At 35.7% G+C, this 26,623-nt stretch overlaps 1 protein-coding gene across 1 annotated transcript in view; it reads right to left on the reverse strand.

Annotated features, from left to right (window-relative positions):
- The window catches only part of LOC110373062 (leucine zipper putative tumor suppressor 2 homolog), an 85,710-nt gene that overhangs the window by 45,916 nt on the left and 13,171 nt on the right, over positions 1 to 26,623 (reverse strand). The window contains exon 2 of the mRNA XM_064035395.1: positions 24,625 to 24,755. Coding sequence (XP_063891465.1) covers positions 24,625 to 24,738 — 114 coding nt within the window. The 5' untranslated portion in view covers positions 24,739 to 24,755. The remainder of the gene's footprint in view (positions 1 to 24,624; positions 24,756 to 26,623) is intronic.

Below are 26,623 nucleotides of genomic sequence, written 5' to 3' on the forward strand. Positions count from 1 at the left end.
GTTCATACCTATCATGACGAAATATTTGCGGCTAATGATCCGGATGTAAAATCTTCACCTGTGTGGTTTTTCCCATACAATTTATGTCATACCCACGCGTGGACATAAATGGAACACCCAAATTGGACGCAGTCGTTTGTCATGATATTATGTAGACTATTATTATGAGATAGTTGTTATTAGATTAAACTGTAAGACTGAATTTTAATTTGTTTACTTTTTCTTTCTCTAATCTTCGTCATCTTTTAACGCCATTCAATCTACAGCCTTAATTATGTTGATAACACTATGAAATAAAATAAGCTAATTATTATTTAATATTTCGTTACGTAATTTAATTACAGTCTTTCCTCAATTCACTTGTCGTATTGCAAAAACTTCGGAAGCTTTCTTTTTGTTTTTTCTATAACATGGTAGGCAATATTATATTTTTACCTTTGATGTTATTAACTTTGGTTTGAAGAAAAGCTGGGAGCCAAACAACTGAGGAATATTCGGGTGATCTAATTATCTGGTAACTCTCAGGACTATCAGCAGCCCAATAAATAACGTCAGTGGGACACTCACTGCATGCATCGTGCATGTGTGTCACTCGCGCCCAATTCTGCTTGGAAGTGTCACAGAACAGCTGATCACAACACGTCGTGAGCTTGCGTTAAAAATTCGTGACTCCACCTCACGATGTGAACGGAACCTGTCAACTAACATGTATTGTTCGTTCACCCTTACAATTGTCCCCATTGATCTGCGAATGTCGATCTTATCGTATAACAATAACATTGAAATTAAGACCATATTTGTGTGAATCTGCGTGGTCTTTCGTGGTTTAGCTTATAAGGTAAGCTCTGACAGTACATATGTAGGTACTAATTTGCAGTTCGTTGGCGGTGAACCTTTGTTCGCTTTCAAGTCCAAAATGGTAAGTACTTGCAAGTTGTAATTGTAGGGAACAATAAACTGTCGGTTATCCTTAACAGCTCAGCCCGTTCTGCTTAAATACTAAGGATTTATGGGTTTTTGCAACATTGTCATTCTATTTTCTTGGAAAGTAGGGTCTCACAAAGCGTTGGCAAAGGCATTGAGTAGTCAATAAATATGAATAAGAATGAACAACTAGAGTGCCTTCTTATAGCAATTGGACGTTTACAAGATACTCTGCAGCAATTAATTGGAGGCTAGTATTCCGTAATACGGGCCGTTCCGTCGTAAACCAAATCCAGTGATTGCACGCAGCCACATTTATTTCTAAGATAATGGCTTATAAACAAATGGATCGAGATATGGCTTTGCTAGGCTCGCTTCACAACACACCCTCCTTTTACAAGATGTAATCTTACAAACAAATTGCATTTGTGCATGCCATCATCAATTATTTTTATCATTTTGCTCACGATTAATTGTGGTCATTGAATATTCTTCTTTTTTGTTGGAATTCTTGGAAATATCTGAAACTCCCTATGATTGCATGGGTGCTGATTCTCGTAAAGTAGAATAAATCAACTTTTTCCTTTTTTCTCAATCCGTTATAGTGTTTAGGTAAGTACGAAGTTATAATTCAATTGTTTCATCGATTTTGCAAAAGAATACCATTTAAAGTGAAGTTGCATGCAATTTTTCTGCAAAAACTAACCAAAACCAGCATATCGCAATCACTGTCAATTAGTTACACAGTTTTTTATCATACAAAAATTATTTTTTCTCTATAAAAAGTGCAAACCCGTGAAATATAATTTGCCATATCGAATTTTGCTATTGTATCATAAAAAGACAACTATCAAATTAGTTCCTTTTTTATTAAAAACTACTTTGAACTTTTTTTTTCTGAATTGAAAATTGCCGCGAACCGTGGAATGTTCCTCCGTTCCAAATTTAAAATTGAACGACAAGATTATTAAATCTGTTTGCAGTAAATCATAGAGGTGATATTATTATTTGACATTGAAAAATATAATTACTGTGCCTATACATATTTTATCAAAAATATTTTAATGAGACAAATTCGAACCTAATTTATAGTAACCTGATATTTTTAGAGTTTCTATCTCATAACCAGTGGGTGGTCAGACATGAATACATTTAAAGTGATTTAAATTTAAATTGAACTATTATTTCCAAGATTATTATGAGATCCATTCTTTAAAAAACTTATTTAAAAGCGATGGCTTGTAAAATCGTAATTCATGCAGACTTTTAACACAATCTAGATTTAGAAATTCGATCAATTTGTGTTTTATTTATGGCTTTGCTTATATTAGCATAATATTATAAGCTTTTCTATTGACTATTGTTTAAAAGCTACAAGTGAAAGAAGAATGTATTTTTTTTCTTATACCCATTATGCAGGTTTTTTACAAAGAAATAAGCATTTGATTTTATTAAATTTTCTTAACTTGATTACCTACTTTAAGGATTAATCTCGTGTCTAGACAAATTAAATAAGCAATATGGGTCAATAAAGGCCAAAGATCAAATGAGTACCTACTATAATTTTGTAGTCTTTATTGTCTCATAAATAAACTCTCAACAAATTGGACCAGCTTTTCAATTGTAGTAGCCAATCTTTTGGCCAGTCTTTTATTTACCTGACTTTTTGTTTTATTTTATCTACATTAAGATCTGTTTTAAGACAGTTGATTGATTTATTTGTTTAGAACGGTCAAGTACATTATAATTTCACAGCACACCTGAGTCTGGGCGCCAAGCATTAATGGCGACCGCGGTAATAAGCTCGTTCAATTGTTTATGGTTAACTGTCATATAGTCTATGGCTAGTTACATAAAAGAGGTTTTCATTTGTTGATTTTATCTTGGTAATTGTGAACTTTGTGCTGTTAAAGGAGATTTCTTTATAAATTATAAGATTTTGCCCGCGACTTAGTTTGTTTCCCCAGGGAAATTCAACACAACCCGCATCTTTGAGCAAATTGTATCTAAATTTATTTTATGTGAGATTATAGCAAACAAACAAACCTCTCATTGTTTTTTATATCAAAAAGGATTCCTGAACTTTTTATTTTGTAATTTTTCTATTTGAATTTATAGTAGGTAATTTTCTTTTATCCTGTGTACTGACAATATAATGTTTATCCTACCATTAAAAAAGTTATTTACACATAAGTACCTATATCTTTTATCCTCCATTTGTTAAAACATAACAGTTTATTACAATATCGTCAATGTCAAGTGCCTCCGACACTTGACATGCGATCCCATCGAGAGACAGCCGATCATGGGTAGATAGAAATGTTCTTACGTTCGTGAGAATATTGTCGACTAACTTATCCATGTCACTTACCCATACTTCTATATTAACTATAGTAAATGTTTTGAGATCATAGAAGCAGTAGGTACCTTTGTAGACAAAGTCAATTGTATTTCTTTTTTTGGTTTGGCATCTCGCAGTTCAGCCTAGGAGGCTGTGAACTGCTTAACCGGACTTTTCCCTGTAGATGCCTAGAATTTAAGGCCTGCAGCCAGGGGCGTCAAATTGTATTATGCCATTTCTGAATCGGTCCCCGATTACCTAGACTGGACTGGAAGCCGACCTGGTGCAAATTCATCTCCGCACATGATCCTAGTAGGTATCAATTAGTGTTTTCCCTAAGGAGACGATTGAAACCGTGGGAAAAACTTAGTATTGTAACACACGTGTAAGACACAAAAAAAACTAGGTTACAATCGTTAAGTTAATATCTTTAAGCGATACCGATTTGCACGCTCTACGATTTAACAAGCAATAATCGATCTGATTTCACCGATCAATTGGCTTTATTATTTCAATTAATTGTCTTTATAAAAGAACAACCCATTTTTAAGCTACTTTTTTTGTAATTAAAATTAAGGTTTGCACAGTTCCTTTTTAACCGGCTCTCGAAAAAGGGAGAGCTTTTTAATTCATCGTCATCTTTTTATGTATGTTTACCCTATCGCATAAATACAATATCGCATCGCATATTCACAAAAAATTAGCAACGGTATACAGTTATAATAATCCTACAACACATCACAGAAAAAAATCAAGACACATCAATGCCAAAGCCTAAAAACATCAAAACAACTTACAATACCCAATTCAGTCGAGATCACAGTTAGACAACGTTATAACGAAGACTGGCAGACTTCGACAACAAACCGTAACTAATCCCATCAGTATTACACCTTGAAGTACTTCTATGGTGCTTCACAATCATGGCGGATTGCGCTCATGGAGAACAAAATGACTAGCGGAGATACCATTACGGAAAATCTCCTAAGAAAGTAGCGCGCCAAAATGCGAGGGACGAGGAACTTTAGTGTTTGCAGCTTTATACGCCTTCGTTGGAAACCACCCATTTTTTGTAATACCAAAAATCGTTGATAGATGTGTCAAAGAACCAGAACTCTTAGTTAATTCACTTGTAACTGATCGTTTCGGTAATACCCATCGTAAGTATTTGACCTAGAAGAAGGCGCCTGGCCTACTTGAATTATGGCGTCTCCGTTCATCTTTATATACTCCGTGATTGCGCCCCATAGCCGTTCCCATGACCCACGGACTCGCTGATTGGACCAAAAGCTCTTATTTATGGGAAACCATAATGGTCTTCGATCGTGTATTAGTATTTTACGACAAACTATTTCTGGGATAATAGCGAAACAATACTGTTTGTTTTGAAGGTTTTGAGTTGAAATATTGCGAAATTGACGTGTTAGTAAATGCTATTGAATATTACTCAAGAATATTGCTATTGGTGTAGGTCCGTTGGTTCGTCTATGGTCCACACCCGGGTAAAAATTAGCTCATATGATATCCACAATTTGATCCGTATCAGTTCAAAAGTTTACACTTGAAAGAGTAACAAACACATGGCAATGATAATTTGCTGAAATAATACACTTTAACTTAATTTAATTAAGTCTAGATATAAGTTGAATATCCTACAAGAAGCCCCATCATGCAGAACGTGATTTCCACTAGTGCTAGAAATATTACAGGCTTATGTATGCCATGTAGCAATTGTTTAAGAACTAGAGCTTATATACAATACATGTAAGCAGCTTACAACTGTCTCTCGTGTCAAGATTAGTCACGGCTGATTAAACTAAACACAGTGTTTTGGCTTAGTTAACGTTAAATAACCGACTTATAATTACATACTGTAATCTGTTTTTGCTGTGGTTCTTTAGAGTCAGGAAAGTATCAAAGTATGTCTGTCCGTCTGTCCGTTTGTAACACTTAGAAAGATACGTGTGCCCATAGTTTTCTATCAATATAAGTTTATTGATTGATCATAACTTATAACTGTTAGATAAATTAACGGTTTACCACATATAATAATGGGGATCTACTTATTAGCTTTTAATTTTAGTATTTATATTTTATGAAAAATAATTATGACTAGCCATAAATATATTTTTCTTTTGTAAAAAAAAAAAAAAAACTGAAATCAAAACATGCCAAAGTTGTAGCTTATGTTTTGTCTATGGTCATAATCGGAGAATGAAAAATGAGTTTCTAATCTGGAAATAACCTTCAAAATGGATATCCACTGTTTCAATATTTGTTAAGGATACAAAGAACGATTCATCAATGTCTTGTTTATCATCATTAACTATGGGTAAAAGTTTTTTTGTATTTTTTTTTTTTTTTTGTATAGTTATCTGGGGTCTGCGATAATTATGGTTGAGTCATAACAACGTAATTATTGCAGGAGTTAAATGCAACTTGCGTTTAATTAGAAAATTACTGCTGACCATCGAAAGATTAATGGTTTGAAGAGTGTAGTTTTATAGAGTGGTTATTTGAGGATCTAATGGGTCTATGGGCAAGTGGAGGTGATGAGTTGGTAGCTCAATAATAAAAAAAAAACAGGCGTTTGTTTCGGATAAATTTTCCATAGGATTACTTTATCAATGGCAATATATGACAGAATATATCCGAGCGATATTCTTTAAAGGCAATATTATTTAATTCTTGGCATAAAATTATTATCATATCATATTTGTAAGAACGTAATATAGCAATGCAACGGCAAAGCAAGTGTGGTACAGTTGCTCAGTTGAAACTTTCAGTAGGTACATGATTTAGTACACTAAGGATTATGGAAATCAGATAAGAAAATTGTAATAATAATTCTATTGTTATTTGTCGCCATTTCATTAAAGTTGTCTCAAAAGGGCTTCAGCGTGTTGGCTTCGGCCCCACGTTCGCCTTCCAAAAATCCGGGACCCTGTAGTCCCGTGGTCGTGTAGAGACATACAAAATAATAATTTAATTTTATTCTATCTTGGGTCCCAGGCCCTTAGTAACGAAGGGACAAAAAGAATAGTATCCTACCAACCATTCTCGCCCTTCAACACGTAATCAAATCATAAAAATAACAAAATAAAATTAATTTATTCAAATGGCAATGGCTTTACACAGGAAATATGATTTCCGTTATTTACCAAAAAAACGTTTTATAATGAGGAAATGTTTCATAGATTTTTAATTGCTTTAGAAACAATAGATTGACCTTACTTGGATTGGACAAATTGATTTTCACACGATAACAATGTAGGTATCTTTGGGAAGATACCATCGTTAATTTGTAACGGATAGTAGAAGCTGGTAAATATAGGTTACAATGAAATTGTTCAATCTATTGTTCTATGGTCATTTTGAATGATAAAGTAATGGTAGACAGTATTTCTTCAAGACAGTTGGTTGGTTAGAAAATAACGTTGATACGATTATATTAAATAACGCAAAATAACGTTGGTTTAGCAATAAAGGGATGCAAAAGTTTGGAAAATCACATAATACATAAGTTAAGTACTAACAAAACATATCCCTTTAAAAATTGCAGTCAGTTTTCTAAAGAAATGCCAGATTATGACGTTAAAATAAAGTCCGTTCTGTAGCCACACTTTTTTTAGACAAGTGTTCAACAGATGTTCAAGTTTTTGTAGTGGTTGTATAAGTTTAATTCCAATCACTTACATACATTCTTCTCTCTAAAGCCCTATACGACTTTAACCACTAAGACCAAATCAATTGATTCCAGGACTAGACAAAGACAAATCTGGTCTAAATTCGACTATTTCTCAAGCCCACATCTCGGAAACTTCGTCCTTACAAACGATGCTATCTACGAAGTAAATGTTACAGTTTAATGTACTGAAAGCCTTAGAGGATACAACCATCTGGATACGCCAATGGTTTGGCTTCCTCTGACAAAGGCACAAGAGAACCGATACTAGTATGTATGTACGTGTGTGACTTAAATGTATGCTTGTGTTTGTCTGTGTACGTTACCATATGAAAAAGAATGATGAATTTATCGAAAATGTACTGTGAGCTCTCAGTATTTGTTGCGTTGCCTCACCCCTTTCTGTATTTCAGGCTTTTCGCATAGAGATTTCTGCTGTTTTTTGGTGAGAAATCACCAAATAACCTCTCCCGCTGTGGGTGCAGCGTGAGGGAGTGTCATTCCCTTTCTGACAAAAACCCACCCTCTTGAGTTCTTTGTGTACCACAGCCGCGGTAACTCTTTCGAACAAACCCGAAGCGAGATTCATGCTCAAGGCGTATCCAGTTGGCTTAACACTCCAAGTCCCAAGCCGTTATTTCTATCGCCAATAAAGAAGAGTCAGTATATGTCTGGATAGTAACGTGTGATCTTGTATCTAGATAAATTGTCGGCAATTTACACTGGAAGTGACGATTTTACTCGGTTTTGGTGTGGGAATGTAATTATGGAGTCCACTTACTTAGGATTTAAGGAGGCTGCATCGTTTTAATCACTCGAAAGACGCCCACTGGTAGATTTAACTACAAATATTTCTAGGTACTATTCGGGTAATGTTATATGTACATATGTACTTTTTTCGAAATATATATAACAAGGTACATAATAAAAGATAATCTTAAGTAAAAAAAATATATATAGGTATAACTTATTACAAAGTTAAAGTCCTTGATTTTTCTATAGCTATATCTACGCCTCAGGTATCATAAAAATAACATTGTTGCACCAGATGCTATCAACAAATAATAAAGCTAATTGTTATTGCAATATTAATAGCATAAGTAAACTTACATAAAACATTTTCAAGCTCATGATATTGTAAAAAAGTCGACTAATTAATAAACCCTCGGCATTCGTTCAGTTATCATTATTTCGCGATCAGATCTATATTCATTGTTTATAATTGCAACTTCAACATGGAGAACTAAATGACTAGCAGATATGTCATAACGGACAATCTCCTAAGAAAGTAGCGACGCCTAAAAACACCTGTAGTGTTCGGGGGACGAAGAACGTTACTGTCTCCAACCTTATATGCCTTCTTTGAAACCTGCTCATTTTTTGGGAAACCAAAATATCTCAAGAACCCCGAACTCTGCGTTAGTTCACTCCTAACTGATCGTTTTGGACATACGCCAACGTACATTTTTGACCTAGAATATGTCGCCTTATGGCACCTCCGTTGATTACCTTCCTCCATGGTCTTCATACATAAAATTAATTGCAAACAACTTTGTATTAACGTGCACTATTTTTTACAAGACAATTCTATGCATATCGCTTCTCATACGAATAATTTACATTGAAGAACATTTTCTTTACCTACAATTAACTTTACTGTTTACTTAAAGCATTTGTCTATTGTTTACATGGTTTTCAACCTTTTTGTAAACTCTAACCGTCGTACCACAAAAACTTTTAAACGTCTGTTGAAGACTTGTCTAAAAAATGACAGATTATGACGTTGTAATAAGGTCCATTTTGCAGCCACACTTTTTTTAGACAAGTGTTCAACAGATGTTTAACTTTTTGTAATAAGGCTGTGATTATTTATGTAAAGTGTTGTATTATGTTGCATAATGTAGTATGTGTAGAATTGTTGTTTTTTATGCAATTCAGATTCTTGTCACGCCCAGTAATGTGTGGTTGTGTGGAAGGCGGAAGATATGCTCATTCAAGATCATTTCCTTGAGTCGCGCAGACTTAGGAAAACTGGATATGGTATGGGGACTTAATTACTCAATTAGGTGAATGTGTTTGTGTGTGAGTGACGTGAGTGTGTGTTAAGATGATGAAACTGTAGTGATAATGACAATTGCGCAGTCCCAGACAAGGGGGACTTATGATCGTTTTACTAACAAGCAATACCTATTTATTAGAATTTCTATAGACTTCACTTGTTTATGATTTTAATTGCCTTAAATCTTCATTAAAGTGCGAATTTCTAAAACAGTAGTTTCACTATTTTCCACAAAAAGTTTTGGTTGGGTACGCTTCTCTGATTCAAGTCTCACGATGACACATCCAGTAACAGTTAACTCCGTGGCTCATCTAGACAATGCACATTGTTATTTTTTGCTTGTATGCAATTTTTCACGAGGCTCCGTATTTTACAACATTGATGCTGAAAGGTCGTGAGATATTTTGTTTTTAGTTAGCTCAATAAAATTACGTAAATTATGGCCACTAGGAACTGTACAATTATTGGCATTCCCGCTATCCTTTACAGCAAACAACATATTTCTACACTTTAACCCCATGATAAGTATTGTAGAGACCCAAAACAAATAAAGCACGATATTGATTACCACATAATCATTTAAAACTACAATATTATTCATGCATTACCTCCTACTATTCAATTTAATAACAATGTCTCAATGCGTCAGTTTGTTTGTTCGTCTATCATTATGTAAGATTGATGTGACCCTAGACATGGAAAACAAATGACTAGCAGAGATGTCATAACGCAAAATCTCCTAAGAAAGCAGCGCGCCAAAATGCGGGTGTTCGGGGGACGAGGAACGTTACTAGCTCCGCCCTTACGCACCTTCTATGGAACCCGCCCATTATTTTCAAAATAAAGTCACCAATCTCTGGCAGATTGGTTTTGATTTGACAAGGAACCAGAACGCCTCATTAGTTCTAGTAACTGACCTACTGAGAAGGCGCCCGACCTACCTTCCTTATGGCATCTCTGCTATCTTTCCTCCCTCCGTGTACTATCCCGTTTATATCCCTGTATATGAACAATACGGCATTCGAAAGACGGATATATTGATGATATTATGGTACATAAAACTACAGAAATGGCGTTTATCACCCTTTCTTCTCTCCATCCGGCTTAATAAAGACTTAAATTAATATTCATATCTTTACTTATACCTATTGTAATCTGACACGTTATGTGTCTTTTGTTTACTTTTCGTAGTTTAACGCTTCTTTAAAGTTCTTTGTTTGTAGTTCCAGCTATTAACTAACAGGACTTACAACGAATGACTCCTCGTACAAAACACACACTATAAAAGAAATACATATAATCATACGTAGGTAATTCTCTCCCTCATAAATTCGACATAGAATTGAAACAAATGACAATCAAAACGCAATAAGGCCCAACACCGACACTGAACAGTTATTTTTAGAAAAACGGACGTTTATTTCTTCGACGAACTTGGGCCCAAACTTCACAAAACAAACCATATACTTTTACAGCCTTTTTATCGTCCCACTGCTGGGCACAGGCCCACACAGGGTCCTTTCACACGGAGAAGGATTGAGCATTAATCACCACGCTTGCTCAAGGCGGGTTGGTGATTTCAGACTATAGAGGTATAGTCCAGGTATCCTCAAGATGTTTTCCTTCACCTTTTTATCAGCCATTGGTGTCCAAGACATACTTAGAAAGTAAATACAAACTTAGAAAAGCTGCATTGGTACTTGCCTGAACTGGAATTGAACCCATATTCTCATACTCGAGAGGTTGGTTCTTTACCCACTAGGCAACCACGAGTTCAACAAAAACAAACCATATGTAACCTCGTAAACAAACCCATAGTAATAAACAACAATAACGTAATACCGTAAAGCGTAAACCTCAGACGGGTTCAATTAAACCAATTAAATTGAATTATACAATTAAGGGACGCGTCTGTGGACGGCACATTGAAGTAAAAATGGACAAACGATGGCTGATGGAGGTGACAGCCTTGGATCCAGGGATGTCATCTTTTGAAAGCCCTTAAATATGAACATGAAGAAAACTTGATATATATACACTCTTTTGCAAAAAAAACGGGCACCTATGCGAAATCTTAGTTTTAAGGACTTTACGTGTATGTCAAAGGGTTTTAATGATTGTAGTATGTTTCTAGCATCAAAAGAGTTAGCCAAGCATGCGTGAGAGTGTATTCTAAATTTGAATTTTGTACAATTGCTAAGAAATTGGTTAAACCTAGTTTTGGACTAATTGCTGGCAGAAAGTTCGTCGGTGTTTTGAAAAGTTTTTGAAGTGATTTTCAGGAAAATGATAATGCAGTTTTAATTAATGATTAATGTACTTTTTTGTTAGATCAAAACATTTTTGAAAAACTATGCGTATTTGAAAAAAAATCACCTGCTCTAAATGGGCTATACTGATGATTGATGGCAATGTTAAGAGTTTCGGTATTTTAGTGTAAAGCGTTCTATTGTTTAGATATTGTACCCACGTGTTTTAAAATAGAACTAATTAGAAGAGTATCAGTACTTTGAGCTACGACAAAACCAATTTAAAGTAAGCAGTGCCCATCACAACTTGTCTCCTATCGGACTTCGACATTTTTAAAAGTCTTGAAATTCTGCAAAATACAGAAAATAGCGCATAGACTGTGAGCACGAGGTCTTAAGGTCTCGTAATCACAGATTTTTAAACAACCTCGTCTCTTGGGAAACTCTGTAGACCTCAGAAGATCTATGAGTCTGAGCGTTCAAATAGCGCGTTTTTATCCCACGGACATTTTATTAAATAAACTTGCCTACACCGAGATTTTCGGGCATCTGCAGCACTATCCTGCTTAAATCATAACAATAATTGGCTATCTGCTCATTTCTTAAGAAACATACGTTTGGCCAATAAGTTTGAATTCTTGACTCCCTTTCAGTTAAATCGTCGTTTAGTAACCCGATACCTATGGAGTTATCGAGAGCTTCAACGAGGCAATAATTTGACTTTTTAGATAGGTTTAATCCTCCTCCTCAATTTTCATGTGGTTAATTTTAACATTTATCACAAAATTTGGTATTTTTTAAATGTCAAAGTCCGATAGGAGACGGGTTGTGATCGGCACTGCTTACTTTAAATTGGTTTTGTCGCAACCAAAGGTACTGATACTCTTCTAAATAGTGTTTATTTATGAAAAAGCGATATTTTAAAACACGTGGGTACAATATCTAAACAATAGAACGCTTTACACTAAAATACCGAAACTCTTAACATTGCCATCAATCATCAGTATAGCCCATTTAAAGCAGGTGATTTTTTTTTCAAATACGCATAGTTTTTCAAAAATGTTTTGATCTAACAAAAAAGTACATTAATCATTAATTAAAACTGCATTATCATTTTCCTGAAAATCACTTCAAAAACTTTTCAAAACACCGACGAACCATCTGCCAGCAATTAGTCCAAAACAAGGTTTAACCAATTTCTTAGCAATTGCACAAAATTCAAATGTAGAATACACTCTCACGCATGCTTGGCTAACTCTTTTGATGCTAGAAACATACTACAATAATTAAAACCCTTTGAAATACACGTAAAGTCCTTAAAACTAAGATTTCGCATAGGTGCCCGTTTTTTTTGCAAAAGAGTTTATTTCTGTACTGCCTGAAATCGCCCTGCCGAGGCCCACAGCCTCGGTGATCATTAGAAAGAGTTACCACGGCCCTGGTACACAAAGAAGGAACAAATAGGATTTAGGAAGTAAAATCCTGACACCTGCATCCACAGCAGGAGAGGTCGTCTGATTTCCATTTTCAAACCACAGAAAGGCTGAGATACCCTTGAAAATTAAACAAAAGACAGTTTGATATAACAATTACATGTAAAACCATAAAAATGACTTCAACAGACAATTCGTAAAACTTTTCTATAACTCGAACCCTATATAGTCTAACACATTTTCCCTAGTAACACACAACGATATAAAAAAAAAACTGAACAAGAAGATATAACAAGTAAACTGACGGCCCTAGAACTGTTTCTCTGAATGCATTGTAAACAACTCGGGACCGCGTGAAAGCTCAGCTCACAAAAAACCGCACTTGTATCTACTGAGAGAATGTGTCGTTTCACTTGAAGCGTGCTTACTAAAGCTATGTTATGTACTGGAAGAATAAAGCTTAGAATACAGTTGTGAATTTGCGATGGGTTTATTGGTTGAGCCAATCTGATTTTAAAAAGAATCACATCACCAATCACCATCATGTGTCAGCGCATCATGTTTCCTCTTTAAATAATCACTATTAACTAATAAATAAATAAGTGCTTTTCATATATTTTATGGTTTCAAATTCTACAACCTCCTTGCAGCTTTTCTGTTTTTTAACCGACTTCCCAAAAAGGAGGAGGTTCTCAATCCATATACACATTATACATAAAACACATAATATACTATTTTCAATCGACTTTATTTAGGTATTTTTGTGATTAAAGTTCTTAAACACTTAATTTTTTGTGACAATATGACAGTAAAACGTGAATTTAGAAAACTTTTAAGATTTAAGTTCATCTTTGCCGTTTACTTATTTACCCAGCTTCAATACCCGATATATTTCCGTATCTACTAAAGAAATTATCGCCATTAATTTGTTCAATGATTCGCTCAGTAAATACAGATAAACTAACTCTTATCTATGCAAGAGTTAGTGTAATGGAAACTAATTGCTTCAGCCTTGTAACATGTTTCTACAAGTGATTGTAGAACTTTCCAGATTGATATTAATGGCTCTTGATTTAAAACGGAGTAAGTTTATTTGAAGTATTAATGAGCTGTTCAATTAGTGAAGGAAAAGCTCGGGATATTTATGTTTCAGAAATCTTGATAACTGTTAATAAGCCACATAAAAATCTTTTGTAAAATTTCATTTTATGAAGAAACTCAAATAAATGGGTTTTGCAACTGATATGATTTTGTGCAACACGTAATACGATTCATATGTAATTATGAGTAAATTAAAAGCAATCTTTAAAAAAACTAATCTTAAATTAGCAATAAAAAAAATTGTTGCAATTTTCAGCTGTTGGTATTGAGCCAATTATCTGGTTGCTTAAGCAGAACCAATAACAAATGTAAACAAAATAACTGCATTACTAAACAACCTAGGTTCTCAGGCAACACGTTCAAAATATTCGCAGTATCTTAATTCGCAAAAACGTACGTACAAATCAATTAACATGCCGAATTCTTAGCATTTTCAGTTCCCTTTTTGGTTGTAGACAACCACCATTCCTAAGATTCTCTGTTGATTTGCTTATACGAGTTACCATTTGTACCTACATAAGCCCCATACGTCATCATGTCCCGAGCCTTTTCCCAACTATGGGTCGGCTTCCAGTCAACCGGATGTAGCTGAGTATCAGCGCTTTACAAGAAGCGACTACTCTATCTGACCTTCTCAACCCAGTAACCCGGGCAACCTAATACCCCATGGGTAGACTGATGTCAGATTTACTGGCTTCTGACAACCCGTAACGACTGTCAGGGATGTTCAATGACAGCCGGGACCTACAGTTTAACGTGCTATCCGAAACACACTAGTTGATGTCCAAGATATACTTATAAAATTTTTACATACGCAAGCCCCATACAAAGAACGTCAAATTCCTATCTCTTGTAGCAAAACTACAGATAGATAGAATATTGGAAATGGCTGTAAATTATCATTTTAAAGGTTTCTATGGTAACACACCCACTTAAGTGTTCTAGCAACGTGCTAATCGGGAAAATCGATTTGTCCGTCTTTAAATCCTAATTTGTATTTTAACGTGTCAATAAAATCGATAAATCAATTGTTTAAGATTAAGACGACTTGGAATTTGAAAATGATAATGTATATTAGTTGCTCTATTTGGTGTTAAAGACGTGGGATAGGAATGCGATTTTGGACCCAAATATTATAAACAGATGTATTTTATTTTATACGCCTTCTCGCAAAGAAATACGAAATGAAATTCATGTTTCCATAACCACTTTTAAAAATACATAAGAAATTTTTAATATTCAGAAGCCATCTTTGAATACCTCACTCGATTAATCAGACAATCACTTACAAACAATAAACAAAAGAAACACAAAAACGTGACGCCCGCGCCGCTTGTTCAATACCATTTAGATACACTGATCGTGAACACGGCTCAAAAGCTCAAAAGCTTGCATACTTTCCTTGCACTTGACCGACCAACAATTATACATTATACCATAAACTTTCGCTGGTTGCAAAGTATGCATCTGACCTTCATCGGCTTCATCCCAGTGTGCCACAGCCCGCGGCCACGACTTTCACGACAAATCGAACGATCAATCGCAAGACAAACCGATGTATCGATTCTAGAACATAGATACCACAAGGTGCAATTGTTTCGCCGATTCAATCGATCAATTTTGTGGACCATTCGATTTTATTGTCGGATCTCGGGTTTATTTGTTCCAGCTAATCGATTTTGTTGAGTTTAAGACTTCCGTGTGAGAAACGATTGTTATTTTTTTTATTGATAATTTCTTGGGAGTTTAGTGAAGGTCTTAAGACTTTATACCTCTACGTTTAGGTGACTATGACAAGCATAATTCAATTTAGAGTCACCTGTCGGTCTCAATTTAACTAAATGTCAATATGTGCTCAAATCATGCGATAAAAGAAAGTGAGTAACCTGAACTCAGAAGATAAAATTTAATTTTAATCAGTTGATGAATTACAATAAAGAAACAGTCTAAACTAGTGGTTCCAACCGCTTCTCGAGGGTACTACTTCCCGCACCCGGATAAAAAGTAGCCTACGATCTTTCAGGCTTTAGACTATCTGTATACCCGTAGTTACTACCTGAATACTACCTGTTTTGGCTGAAAACGCCACAGACAGAAAGAGTTACTTTTAGATTAGATTGAAGTCCAAGATAAGAAAAAAATATCAACCAAATACAAAGGTAATCGAAAAAATAGTCAGATAAGGTATTGGCATAGAAAAAGACCATAAGTGCTGAAAAGGCGAAACTACTAGTCCTTCCAACCGAAGGAGTTTAAGATCAATGACATCATCTGTCTCGACGCATTAACAACCACTCCCATCACTCTCACTCATTTCAAAGTCTCAAACACTGGTATCAGGTGTTGTCCAATATCCAGATGAACTCGACCACTTTCATTGGGCACAATGGACTCGCCCATCGCTTTCACTGCACAATTGATAGCTACATCGATGTCTTACTATCTTGTAGACAACATATTACATTTACATTTGGGTGCATATGCGTGGGTTCGGAGTTTCGATCTTGACCCACCGCGAATGGGTCACCTCATTTCTGGAATGGAAATGTTTGGAAAACTATAAATGTGATTTATGTGCACTTGTTGTCATAATAATGTCTTGTTTGATATGTATTGCTGGACTAACTGCGCTTTCACACTAGCGGATTTTGTGAAGCGTAGCTGTTTCTACGTTTCAATTCTTATCGTTTGTACCAATAGTTGTCAATTGTTTGTTGACACCACAGACCTCAACAAACACAACAGAGTATTGCTGCTTGGAAAATCCGTTAAACATCCACGTTAATCCATGGTTGCGAACCACGGATTCTGTTCCGTAAAACAGAATGTACTGAAAATCTTGCAATAATTTTTTGTATTTATATATGTACCATTGTACCTAGTAGTATTTGTAGTTTCCGTTAAGTAGGTTGGTTTAGATGGTAAAGATGTACAAATATGGCAGGTATATGTCGAATAAATATAAGACGATGGTATAAAATTTAGTATACCCCGACAAGTTATATCCATCCAGCATGTTCTTATGAGATGTTGAACATAACGCAATTTTAGGATCCATAACTTTAAGTTATTATGGCGCTTGTAGGCGAAGCTTAAGTAAGTTGCCTCTACTTATGGCATACAGCCTATTCAGATAGCTTTATGGCCTACAAAACATTAGTGATATTATAGGTTTGTAGGTTATTGATTGATCAATCGACTATTCGCAAAGAAAGACTAGGCATTAGGTAACTTCTAGTTTTTATTTTTTTAATGAAAGTTGATGCAGTTCAAATATTTGGTAAGTCTAATAATTACAAACATTAAGTAAGTTTCTTAACTTTCAGCGTTACTTTCTCACTTCAACATATGATTAATGACTACACAAGTTACATCACGTAACTAGCAAAATCATGGTTATGTATACTTCCAATAAAAACAAAGTACGATAATTTCAGTCAACATTAATTAGTAAAAAGTTTGCGATGAAAGCAGGTGTGTTACAATAGACAAAAAAAAACATCATCATTCATAGAGCGTGTCCACTCTTCATATTTCGAACGTCAACGTCAAATCGAACATGACGTTTTTATTTTTTAAACAATTTTTCAAATGACAAAAGAAAGCGAAAGTGGTGCTCCACAATATAACTTTTTGAAGCAAAGGTCACAAGTTATAATGTCTCTTCGTGAACGATTTTTCATCTGGGAATATTGCATTCAATTTGTGAAACCAACCGTGGCCCATTATTAATATCTTTTTGTAACCAAAAAGTTATATAAGCAATCTTGTTAGAGGTATTGTCCGTTTACATTTCACCTTTTTTTCTGAGCGAAATGCTTTTTTGTGTTTTGACAGTTGGTAAAGATGTCATCGTTGCGTTCTTTGAACGACTGATAACATGTTTTCAGAGTTTGAGAATAGAGCCTTTTTAGGTTCTTTAGTTTCCTGAACAACGTCTTCAGGAAGAATATATTCGTTATTGTTTGACCACGTTATGCCTGGGTTTCAGCTGCTTCCCGAGCCTCACCCGGATAAAAAGTAGCCTATAAAATTACCGTCAAGTTTCATGAAAGTGCATTCGGTAAATCTTACGTAAAAGATCCGGTACATACATCCATACATAAAGCCTTTCGTATTTATAACATAAGAAGGATTTACTAAGAAAATTACTAAATCACAGACGGCCAACTTAATTTCTAGTTAGAAAACAATAATTCTTTAGAACCACGAACAGTTAGGCAGTAATGGTGAGGCATCAAACGTCCGGCTTAGTATTGTATAAAGCGAGTATTGTTAGAAAGGTCAGCGCGTTGATAACACTATTATGTGGAAAATACTCGGCTACAGTCAGCCTTCACCCATGTACTGATTTACAGCTCTTAGGGTCATCAATGTTTTCCCCGAAATAGAAAAATGAGTTTTTTTATTCAATACTTTAATGTGTACCATAATGTTTACAGTTGTTCGTATACAGATAATTTATGTCACAATTTTTGACCCTTTCGGGCACAGCATATACAATTGTAGGAGAGGGGAGAGGATGAAGCGCAAACTTTGAACTGTCTAAGGTCTGTGTGTTTAAGATGACCTACCGCTAAACATCAAGGTCCTGTAGAATTATCCCTGAAACTGATACACGCTTGGCTATTTAACGATTGTTGTTAATTTATGATCGATCCGCAGTAAAAAGCCTTGTGGCAGTATCGTTATTTAAACTAACTTTTTGCCACAGTATTACTTATATTTTAAACTCTCCTGTGTTCCTTCTCCCATTTCTGTTTCAGCATTTCTTTGCTAAAAATAAAATGTACAAAGTTAAATCGTTGTGTTTCATTAACAAAACTTCTAAAACAATTACCTACCACATTAACCAGTACAACCTACACTACTACAACTACAACAGTCTGTAAGGGACGGTTGACAACGCAGCAACCCTATTAGGAAGTGTGCCAACAGGTTCGTGCAGCCAGTCGGCCTACTTCGAAAGAGGCTATCTTACAACAAACCTACATACACACGCTTTTATACACAGCCGGTTATGTACTACTGTTTTGCATTTCGTTTCTGGGCCGGCAAGTTACACTGAAACCGATTAAATGCAGTTTTGTGGGCCGAACAGATAAGAGTTTGTGTTTCATTAAGAACTTTTTGATTGTAGATATGAAAGAAACTGGCTGGTTTGCAAGTGGAGCTATCAGAATCACCTGCGATTCGAAGAAAAAAATAATTTTGTTTGTGCTGGTTTTTGTGTATCGCTTTTTTTTCAGTCTTTTATTTTTGTAATAGTGTTAAAACAGCTCATTCATCGGGAACTGCGATTACTAAGAATGGCGTCCCAGGTTTCAGGTCCCAAGGCAATGAGGTCGAAAATGCAGCATTCATTCATAAAACAAAATATGGTAAGTGCACTGGTTTTCAGAAAAAAAGACATCTCTGAGTTATCATAATATTAAGTAGACTTTACTATGATGTAAATAAAAGGCTCCAAAGAGCCTTCTGGCTTCTTGTAAAAAAAAAGCTACAAATTAATATTAAAAACTTTTCTGCAAGACATAACAAAAAGAGGAAAACCTGAAAGCGTACTGACATTGCTAAAAAGATTAAAACGAAAAATAATTCCCGTATTAACCCTACGACTGCCAATTAAAGCAGAACTCAGTTGATGGTTAAGCAATAAGAAGTAAAAAACTCCTGGAAGCCTGTACAATGACTTGCAAACGTTGGAAATCAACGCTTTAATGACGTCACCGGGACGCGGGATTGACAAGTGGTGGCAGACGATAGGCGTATGCGCGTCTCTCAGGGTTGAACAACTGCAAAATTGTAGCATTTTTTCCTGGCTTGCCAAAAAAGCTCAAAATCATACCTAATAAGGATTCGGTGAGTAGTACTCAATAGTACCTAACTAGTAGGTAAACTTCGTTCATCCGGTTATTTTCGGTTTGATTAAAACCCAATTGAAATCAAATGCTCAGAAATTCAGACTCTGGGCTGTCATTGAGAACTGCTTACCCAGATACGTTTAAATGTCGGCATTCTTTAGAACGAATCACACATATGAAGCTAATCAAACTTAAACACGTAAATCAGATAATTCAGGTTAATCAGATACATAGGATACATACATAGGTACGCATAATGTGACTCCATTGCAATTTGAAAAAAGGACCTGAAGTCACCAAAAAAATGGACCACCAACCCTAATCTACCATAGAAAAGCAACAAATGATCGACATTGATGGATGGAAGCTCTAGTGGATAGGTACTAATTGGAGATTTGCATACCCCTCCCCCTACTCCTCAGCCGTTCTCCTTAATTAATACTTGCATCGAATCAGATCCTATTGAAAACTTTACTGTTAGACCTTGTGTGGTCCGATGTTGAGATAAGGGGACTTAGATATAACGGTGACTGGAATTTATAGCAGTGATTGTTAGGAATATATTAAGGTGTAACCTCCTAGGAGATAATAAAAGTAGCCCATATCGGGTGACCGAATGGGAGCTTACTGGACTTAATAGACGATTGTCTTTTGTTAGTGTGGTGACTCTGATGTTGCTATATTCTCGGGATACATGGAAGATCTAAGCTATGTATAATATCGCAGTATCATATGTAGAATGTCACCAACCTCTATGGCGCAATGGTCACCAAGCCGGAATGCCGAATCTGAGGTCCCGGGTTCGATTCCCGGTTCGGTCGACATTTGTGTGATGAGCATGCTTGTTGATAGTGGTCTGGGTGTTACAATATGTATTTATAAATATGTATATGTGTAGCTATATGTAGTTTATCAGTTGTGTTAGCACCCATAACACAAGTTAATTAATAACTTACCATGGGGCTAACCAACCGTGTGTGAACCGTGTGTGAAAAGGTGTCCCGACATTAATGTAGACAGTTTTCATATACCTATGTATGTATCATGTTTTTTTTTTTAAGATATGTCATAGTAATCTTTACATTCCTTGGCTCTATAGTACAGTAAGTTTCAACTAATTGGTGGTAAATATACAGGACAGACTATGCCAATATGTTTTAGTCAACCCTGTAGACTTGCAAATGTTTTTAAGCTATGTCATTTTCTACTTTTACACAGTCACGTTCATGCCTTCTGTAAGTAATGACGGACAGAACAAAGTGGCCATCACTGCCCACGCGCATGGCGTGTCGTGAATTATGACAACACACCCCTCGCCCCTCGCCCCTCACCCCTCGCTCCACATTCAGACGGAGAAGTGGAACAAGAGCTTTCCTGAACTGCAGATACAGTTTAACGGTTAAATATTGCGTTTAAAGTGCTTGATTTATTGCCGACACTCAGAGAAGAGCCTATAGAGTGTGAAACAAGTCTGTTTTTAGAATTCAAAGGGTTGCTGCAAAGATTTAAAATTAGAAGGACATCTTACTTGAAACACTATTGGTAGTCACTAAATGGCCGATGGCGTATGATTTAATTAAAATAAAATACATATGATAATATAATCTATTTCTAAAAGTTCAAAAGCCGCTAAGTCCATCCCCATTAAGTATTTAATTAGCAACGCACTTATACGTACAACTTTTCAGACAGAATGAAATAAAAAATCATAACTTTAATGCCAATAATTTCAATTCTACCAATAAAATCCCTAAGACTGCAGCTAAAAGCAGCACGCGCAAAGCTTGCTCACCGGCTCTAAATTGCTCAGATATTCCATCATAAAAAGGGCTAATATTAATACATCCGGCGCTTGCGCAAAAAGGTACAACGTGTCTAGATAGTCGCGTATTTCTTGTTGCCCCAGCATCCTGGCTAGCGAGCGGTTTTCTATAAAATAAAAGGCAAATAAGTATAATCTTAGCTCTTGAGAGGTCAGCCGTGCAGTGCCCTTCATTGTCTTCCTATATTACTGGGCATAATGCCCTTTCGTAGCCCTTAACATTGAGGACGAACAAAGCCGGGGGGCGGCACACTAAAATTGACAATAAGAGAGTAACCACACTCACTATGCTATTGTATGCAACCTTGTTGGGTGGACGACGGTAAATGGATTTAAGGTCTTCTCTGAAATTGCTATTGTTTTAAAGTAGTCTGCATGAGATAGTGTAAAATATAAAACTGAAGCTTGTTTATGAATTCTGGAAGCATGGACGCATAAGCTCACCTTCTGATCTGACTGATTGAGTTCATAATTACTATCACAACAGTGGGCACTTTTAATCCTTCATCCGCGAACCAAACTCTAAGACCATACCATCGAATTCGCGCCCAAAAACTCATTACTTTCATAACCCAATCTTCTTTTAGTAATTTTATTATCTTTTTATTTCCAATAAACGAACGATTTGTTAAACACCTGATAAAGTTCGCAACAGGTAGAAAGTTGAGGAAGTTAAAGGCTACAAAAATAAACATTTGGGCGTTTTTGGAAGTCGGTCACGGTGGTGCATCGCGAAATAGCCGAGTTTCGGATAACGGTAGTGTTGGTCAATTAGCGCAAAGTGTACTTGTGTGAGTGTTAAGTAATACTTAATGGTGTTATGTAGCATATGGTTCAGGTTATGTAAGTGTGTGTGACAATAGTGTAGAACAAAAGAGGTTATTTTAAAACGTAGGTGGTCTAGATTATTGTGATGTCACTTGATAGTTTTGTTGTTGCTTTTGTTTACAGACTAGCTCGGGTGAATTTGAATTTGAATTTGAGTCTTTTGGTTATAGTATTGTTCTACAAAATTCTGGTCTTGCAATCTGGCTAAGCTACTTTTTGTTTGATCTCCAAAATAGGCGATTTCAATAAAAGAATTTACCTGAAGCGATACTTTTTACAATGGTTTTGGTTTCATTCATAAAATATTTTATGACAAAGTCATTAAGTTTTTAGGTACGAGAATTTGATTCATGCAATTAACTACACTCATTCATTGATTTTAACGATTGCCGGAAGCAATTAACACTTTATTTCAGTGAAATATCAAAATTAAGACATTAGAGCTTGCAAATGTAATTAAAAAGCTTTCTAAGTAATAATTCGTCCACAATAGTTATTTTAAAATATTTTCACAATAAAATCAAATATCAAGTATACACGTTAAAAAAATTACAGAATTTCCAAAAGCTTTTCCTAGAGAATTCATTCAACCAATCTTCAATGTCTTGACTCAGCTAGCTTACCAACTTTAAAATGAAGGTGATTAACCTTCATAAGCTGAGCTAGCTTAGGCAAAATGAACAGGATCGGGTGCGTTCACACTAGTATTTTATATCAAAGCTGTATGCTATATCTTGTGGATACCCGCCACTCACTCTTTGTTTATGTTTGTATGCCCCCCGGTCACTGTCAAGAGTATGGTGACTAGCTTTACTGGTATTATAGGAATATGAACTTTAAATGTCTATATGTCCTGTTCTTCTAGATGACACCAACTCGTTGCAACAGTGCACCTAGCTTCTGAATGTTCACAAGAACTATTTCCTTGCGTTTTTGGCATTATTGATTCAAATTAAATATTGGTATCTACTTAAAGAGTTAGAAATAAAATCGAATGAAGCCATAATTCCTTGATATTTGTCATTCAGTCAAAGGCACATAAGTGTTGTCAATGGAATTTGTTAGGGAAAATCATATGTTTTGCCAATTGCTTTTTACTTATTGCAAGTGTTATAAGATCTTTCCTACAAAACACTGCAACATGGCTAACCTACTCACCGTTCTAATAAGAGCTATAGCTAAGTTCATTGAAGGGAACCCAAGCAATTTATGTCTGCGCAAGATTGCTTTGTATAATCTGTTACATAGAGGCCCGGGGCCACGCCGTCATAAGTAGGGACTTGTAGACCAGGCTTATCCGATCCTTATGATGTTCTATTATGGCTGAAGTTGCTGCTAATAAGTTGTGTTTTGTTTTTGTTTTTATACGAGTATTATCAGATAGCATGCAATTTAAAGTTGACTGAAAAACACTGAGAAGGCAAAAAAAGAGGATTGAATAACTCCATCTTAAGGTATTGGCTAAAAAAGGTTATTGAAAATTGGACTATCATTAAAAAATGTTTTGTATAGTCTCCATAATAAACACCGGTCTCAGTACCCCGGACTGCGTGGTAACTGATCCGACAGAAAATCAAATCAAAATGCACTTAGCAACTTCAACAAAAAAAAAAAAAACACTTAGCCCATATATCATCTCACAACTAGTTCAATTTCCACATAATTTCCAGCTGAACACGATAAATTGTCACCGACCATCCATCTTGCGCTTACGCACACTGAAAGCGACAAGGCCGGGCAACGTTTTGATTTACGCATCACTTTCATCCCGATACCGTTAAAGCTTTTAAACCGGCTGATATCGAGGAAAGTCGGTAAAGCAAGACGGATGGCCGGCTCTTGCTTAATTTTATGCTAATGGTCCAAAGCGCGTGTGAAACGGAACGCGAGCGCATTGTCGCTACGGATTTGTAGCGAAGCTTTCGTAACAATCGGTTCTATGATAAATGTTCAGGAAATGTTTACGTTTTTGTTAAGTGGTAGTTAAGAGGCTTTGTTGCTTTATTTGTTGTAGTGAGCTTAGAACTTCATTTAATCGCAGTCTGTTGTTAATGCATTTTTAAGTGTAGCTTTTTTAAAGCTCGTCCTCTTCGAAAAGGCGCATAGTGTAATATTATTTTTGAGGCTTAATATTAAGTAAATACTAACACCTTTTTATACCCTATGAACACAGAAATATAAAGCTCTGATTTTCATGTTGAAATTGATTTATAGCCCTTGTTTTCTTTGTCTGAAAATGGATCCTAAAGTCTCAATAGCTGTATGTTCTTCCTGAAAAGTCCGCTAGTTTTTTCTTTACTATGAAGGTTGGTACTCACGTTGCCGAGGAAGCCGCTGCAGGGTTGTATCTGCGGCGGCAGGGGCGGCAGGTCGGGGGAGCGGCGCGTGCGCGGGCTCGCTCGCGTGTTCCGAGCCTGCTCCGACTGGCCCATCGCTTAGTTGTGCATCGCTGGAAGTGGACAGGGTTGGTGGTTAATTTTAAGAAGAACAAAATAAGAATGAAATACTATTCTACGAATAAAAAAGTTGTCTTGCGAGATGTCTGCTACCACGAACTCAAAAAAGTGTGAATGATCGAATGAACTTTTGAACTGAACCGAATTTACGAAAATTATTAAGAACGACTTTTGCAGCAAAACGCAGATGGAGCTATTTTATATGGTTATTTCGCACAAACTATTAAAAGGCGATTTTCCTACAGACCGAGACGACATTTTCTTTATCGGTGCAGTGGTGTAACCAAATGTAACCTTGATCCTAGTTGATCTTAATTTGTCCACATTAAAATGTCTTATCGTATAAGAAATCAATTTAGAAATCGCAAACTGGGGGGTCTCCTATGCAATATTTTTATACAAAAGATTTTATAGCGACCATAAAATGTTTATACCAAATTAGGTCAAAAGGTTATGTAGATCTTTAATCTTGTAAGTTTGGCATTTGTAAGGTTCAATGTAATTAACCTTTGGGGTCGTAAATCATTATAAAATTTACCTCATTTTGGACGAAATAAAATAGCTTCTTAATAACGCATCAACGCCTCATAAAAATTGCAAGAGGATTTTGCTTAATTGAAAAACCGCATAGTTTCAGATTATTAAAATTAAGAGCGTGTACGCTCGGCGCGCGATGTCAACTTTAGGTAATTCAACGCAAAAAACCGCGCAGACTAGCGTCGCGGCTGTGTGCGTGCCTATCATACTTCACGTATAGTCACACAAACCATTTTGATCCTTTCGAGTGAAATTGGTAGAACAAAAAATATATTATTTAGTAAATAGTTAATAGCGGGAAAATAGTGTAAGTCTATGGATGTCTAAAATATAAAAGCATGAAAATAAGTCGTTAATACTTACACTCTTTTGCAAAAAAATCGGGCACCTATGAAAACCTTGGTTTTGAGGACTTTCTGTATATTACATACAATTTTCAACAGTACTAAATAGTCGACTGATGATTAATGACAATGTTAAGAGTTTCTGTATTTTAACCGATTTCAAAAAAAGAAAGGAGGAGGTTTCAATTAGATTGTTTTGTGATTGTTCTCAATTTGATTGTTCTCGACTTCTCAAAGACGCCTGGACCGATTTGAAAAATTGATTGTTTATATCAGTGGTTTTTAACCTTTTTGACATGAGGGACCACTTTGACCAAAGTTGTCTTGCCGGGGACCACCTCATCGGTTCACCTAAATTAGTACTCATTTCTTTATTATTTACAAAAAAAAAACTGAATTTTTGGGTCAGTTCTACTCAAAGCTAAACGCATGTCGGCAATTGTGTAGGTAAGCAGATGCAAATAAAGAAAAACTGGCCTATGTAGTTTCCAACGAAATTTTTATCGGACTTAAACCAAATATTACGTAAAATGTAGCCCAAATGTACTTAACTTTTTGTTTGTTGACAAATTCAAAAATAAGGGCATATAGTTTCTGAATACGCGAGCGAAGCGAGCGCGAAATTTTTATCGGACTTTAACCAAAAAATACGTAAAATGTAGCCCAAACGTACTTAACGTTTTGTTTGTTGCCAAATGCAAAAATAAGAGCCATAGTATAGTTTCTGAATACGCGAGCGAAGCGAGCGCGAAATTTTATCGGACTTAAACCAAATATTACGTAAAATTTAGCCCAAACGTACCTAACTTTTTGTTTGTTGACAAATGCAAAAATAAGGGCATACAGTTTCTGAATACGCAAGCGGAGCGAGCGCGAAATTTTAATATTTTTTAAGACTCAAAACCAAAATTTCGTAAAATGTATCCCAAACATACATTTTCATGAATGGGGGGGACTAGGTACGACACACCCGATATACG

Source organism: Helicoverpa armigera, chromosome 7 (genome assembly GCF_030705265.1).
Source record: "Helicoverpa armigera isolate CAAS_96S chromosome 7, ASM3070526v1, whole genome shotgun sequence".
NCBI classification, from domain to species: Eukaryota; Metazoa; Arthropoda; class Insecta; order Lepidoptera; family Noctuidae; genus Helicoverpa; species Helicoverpa armigera.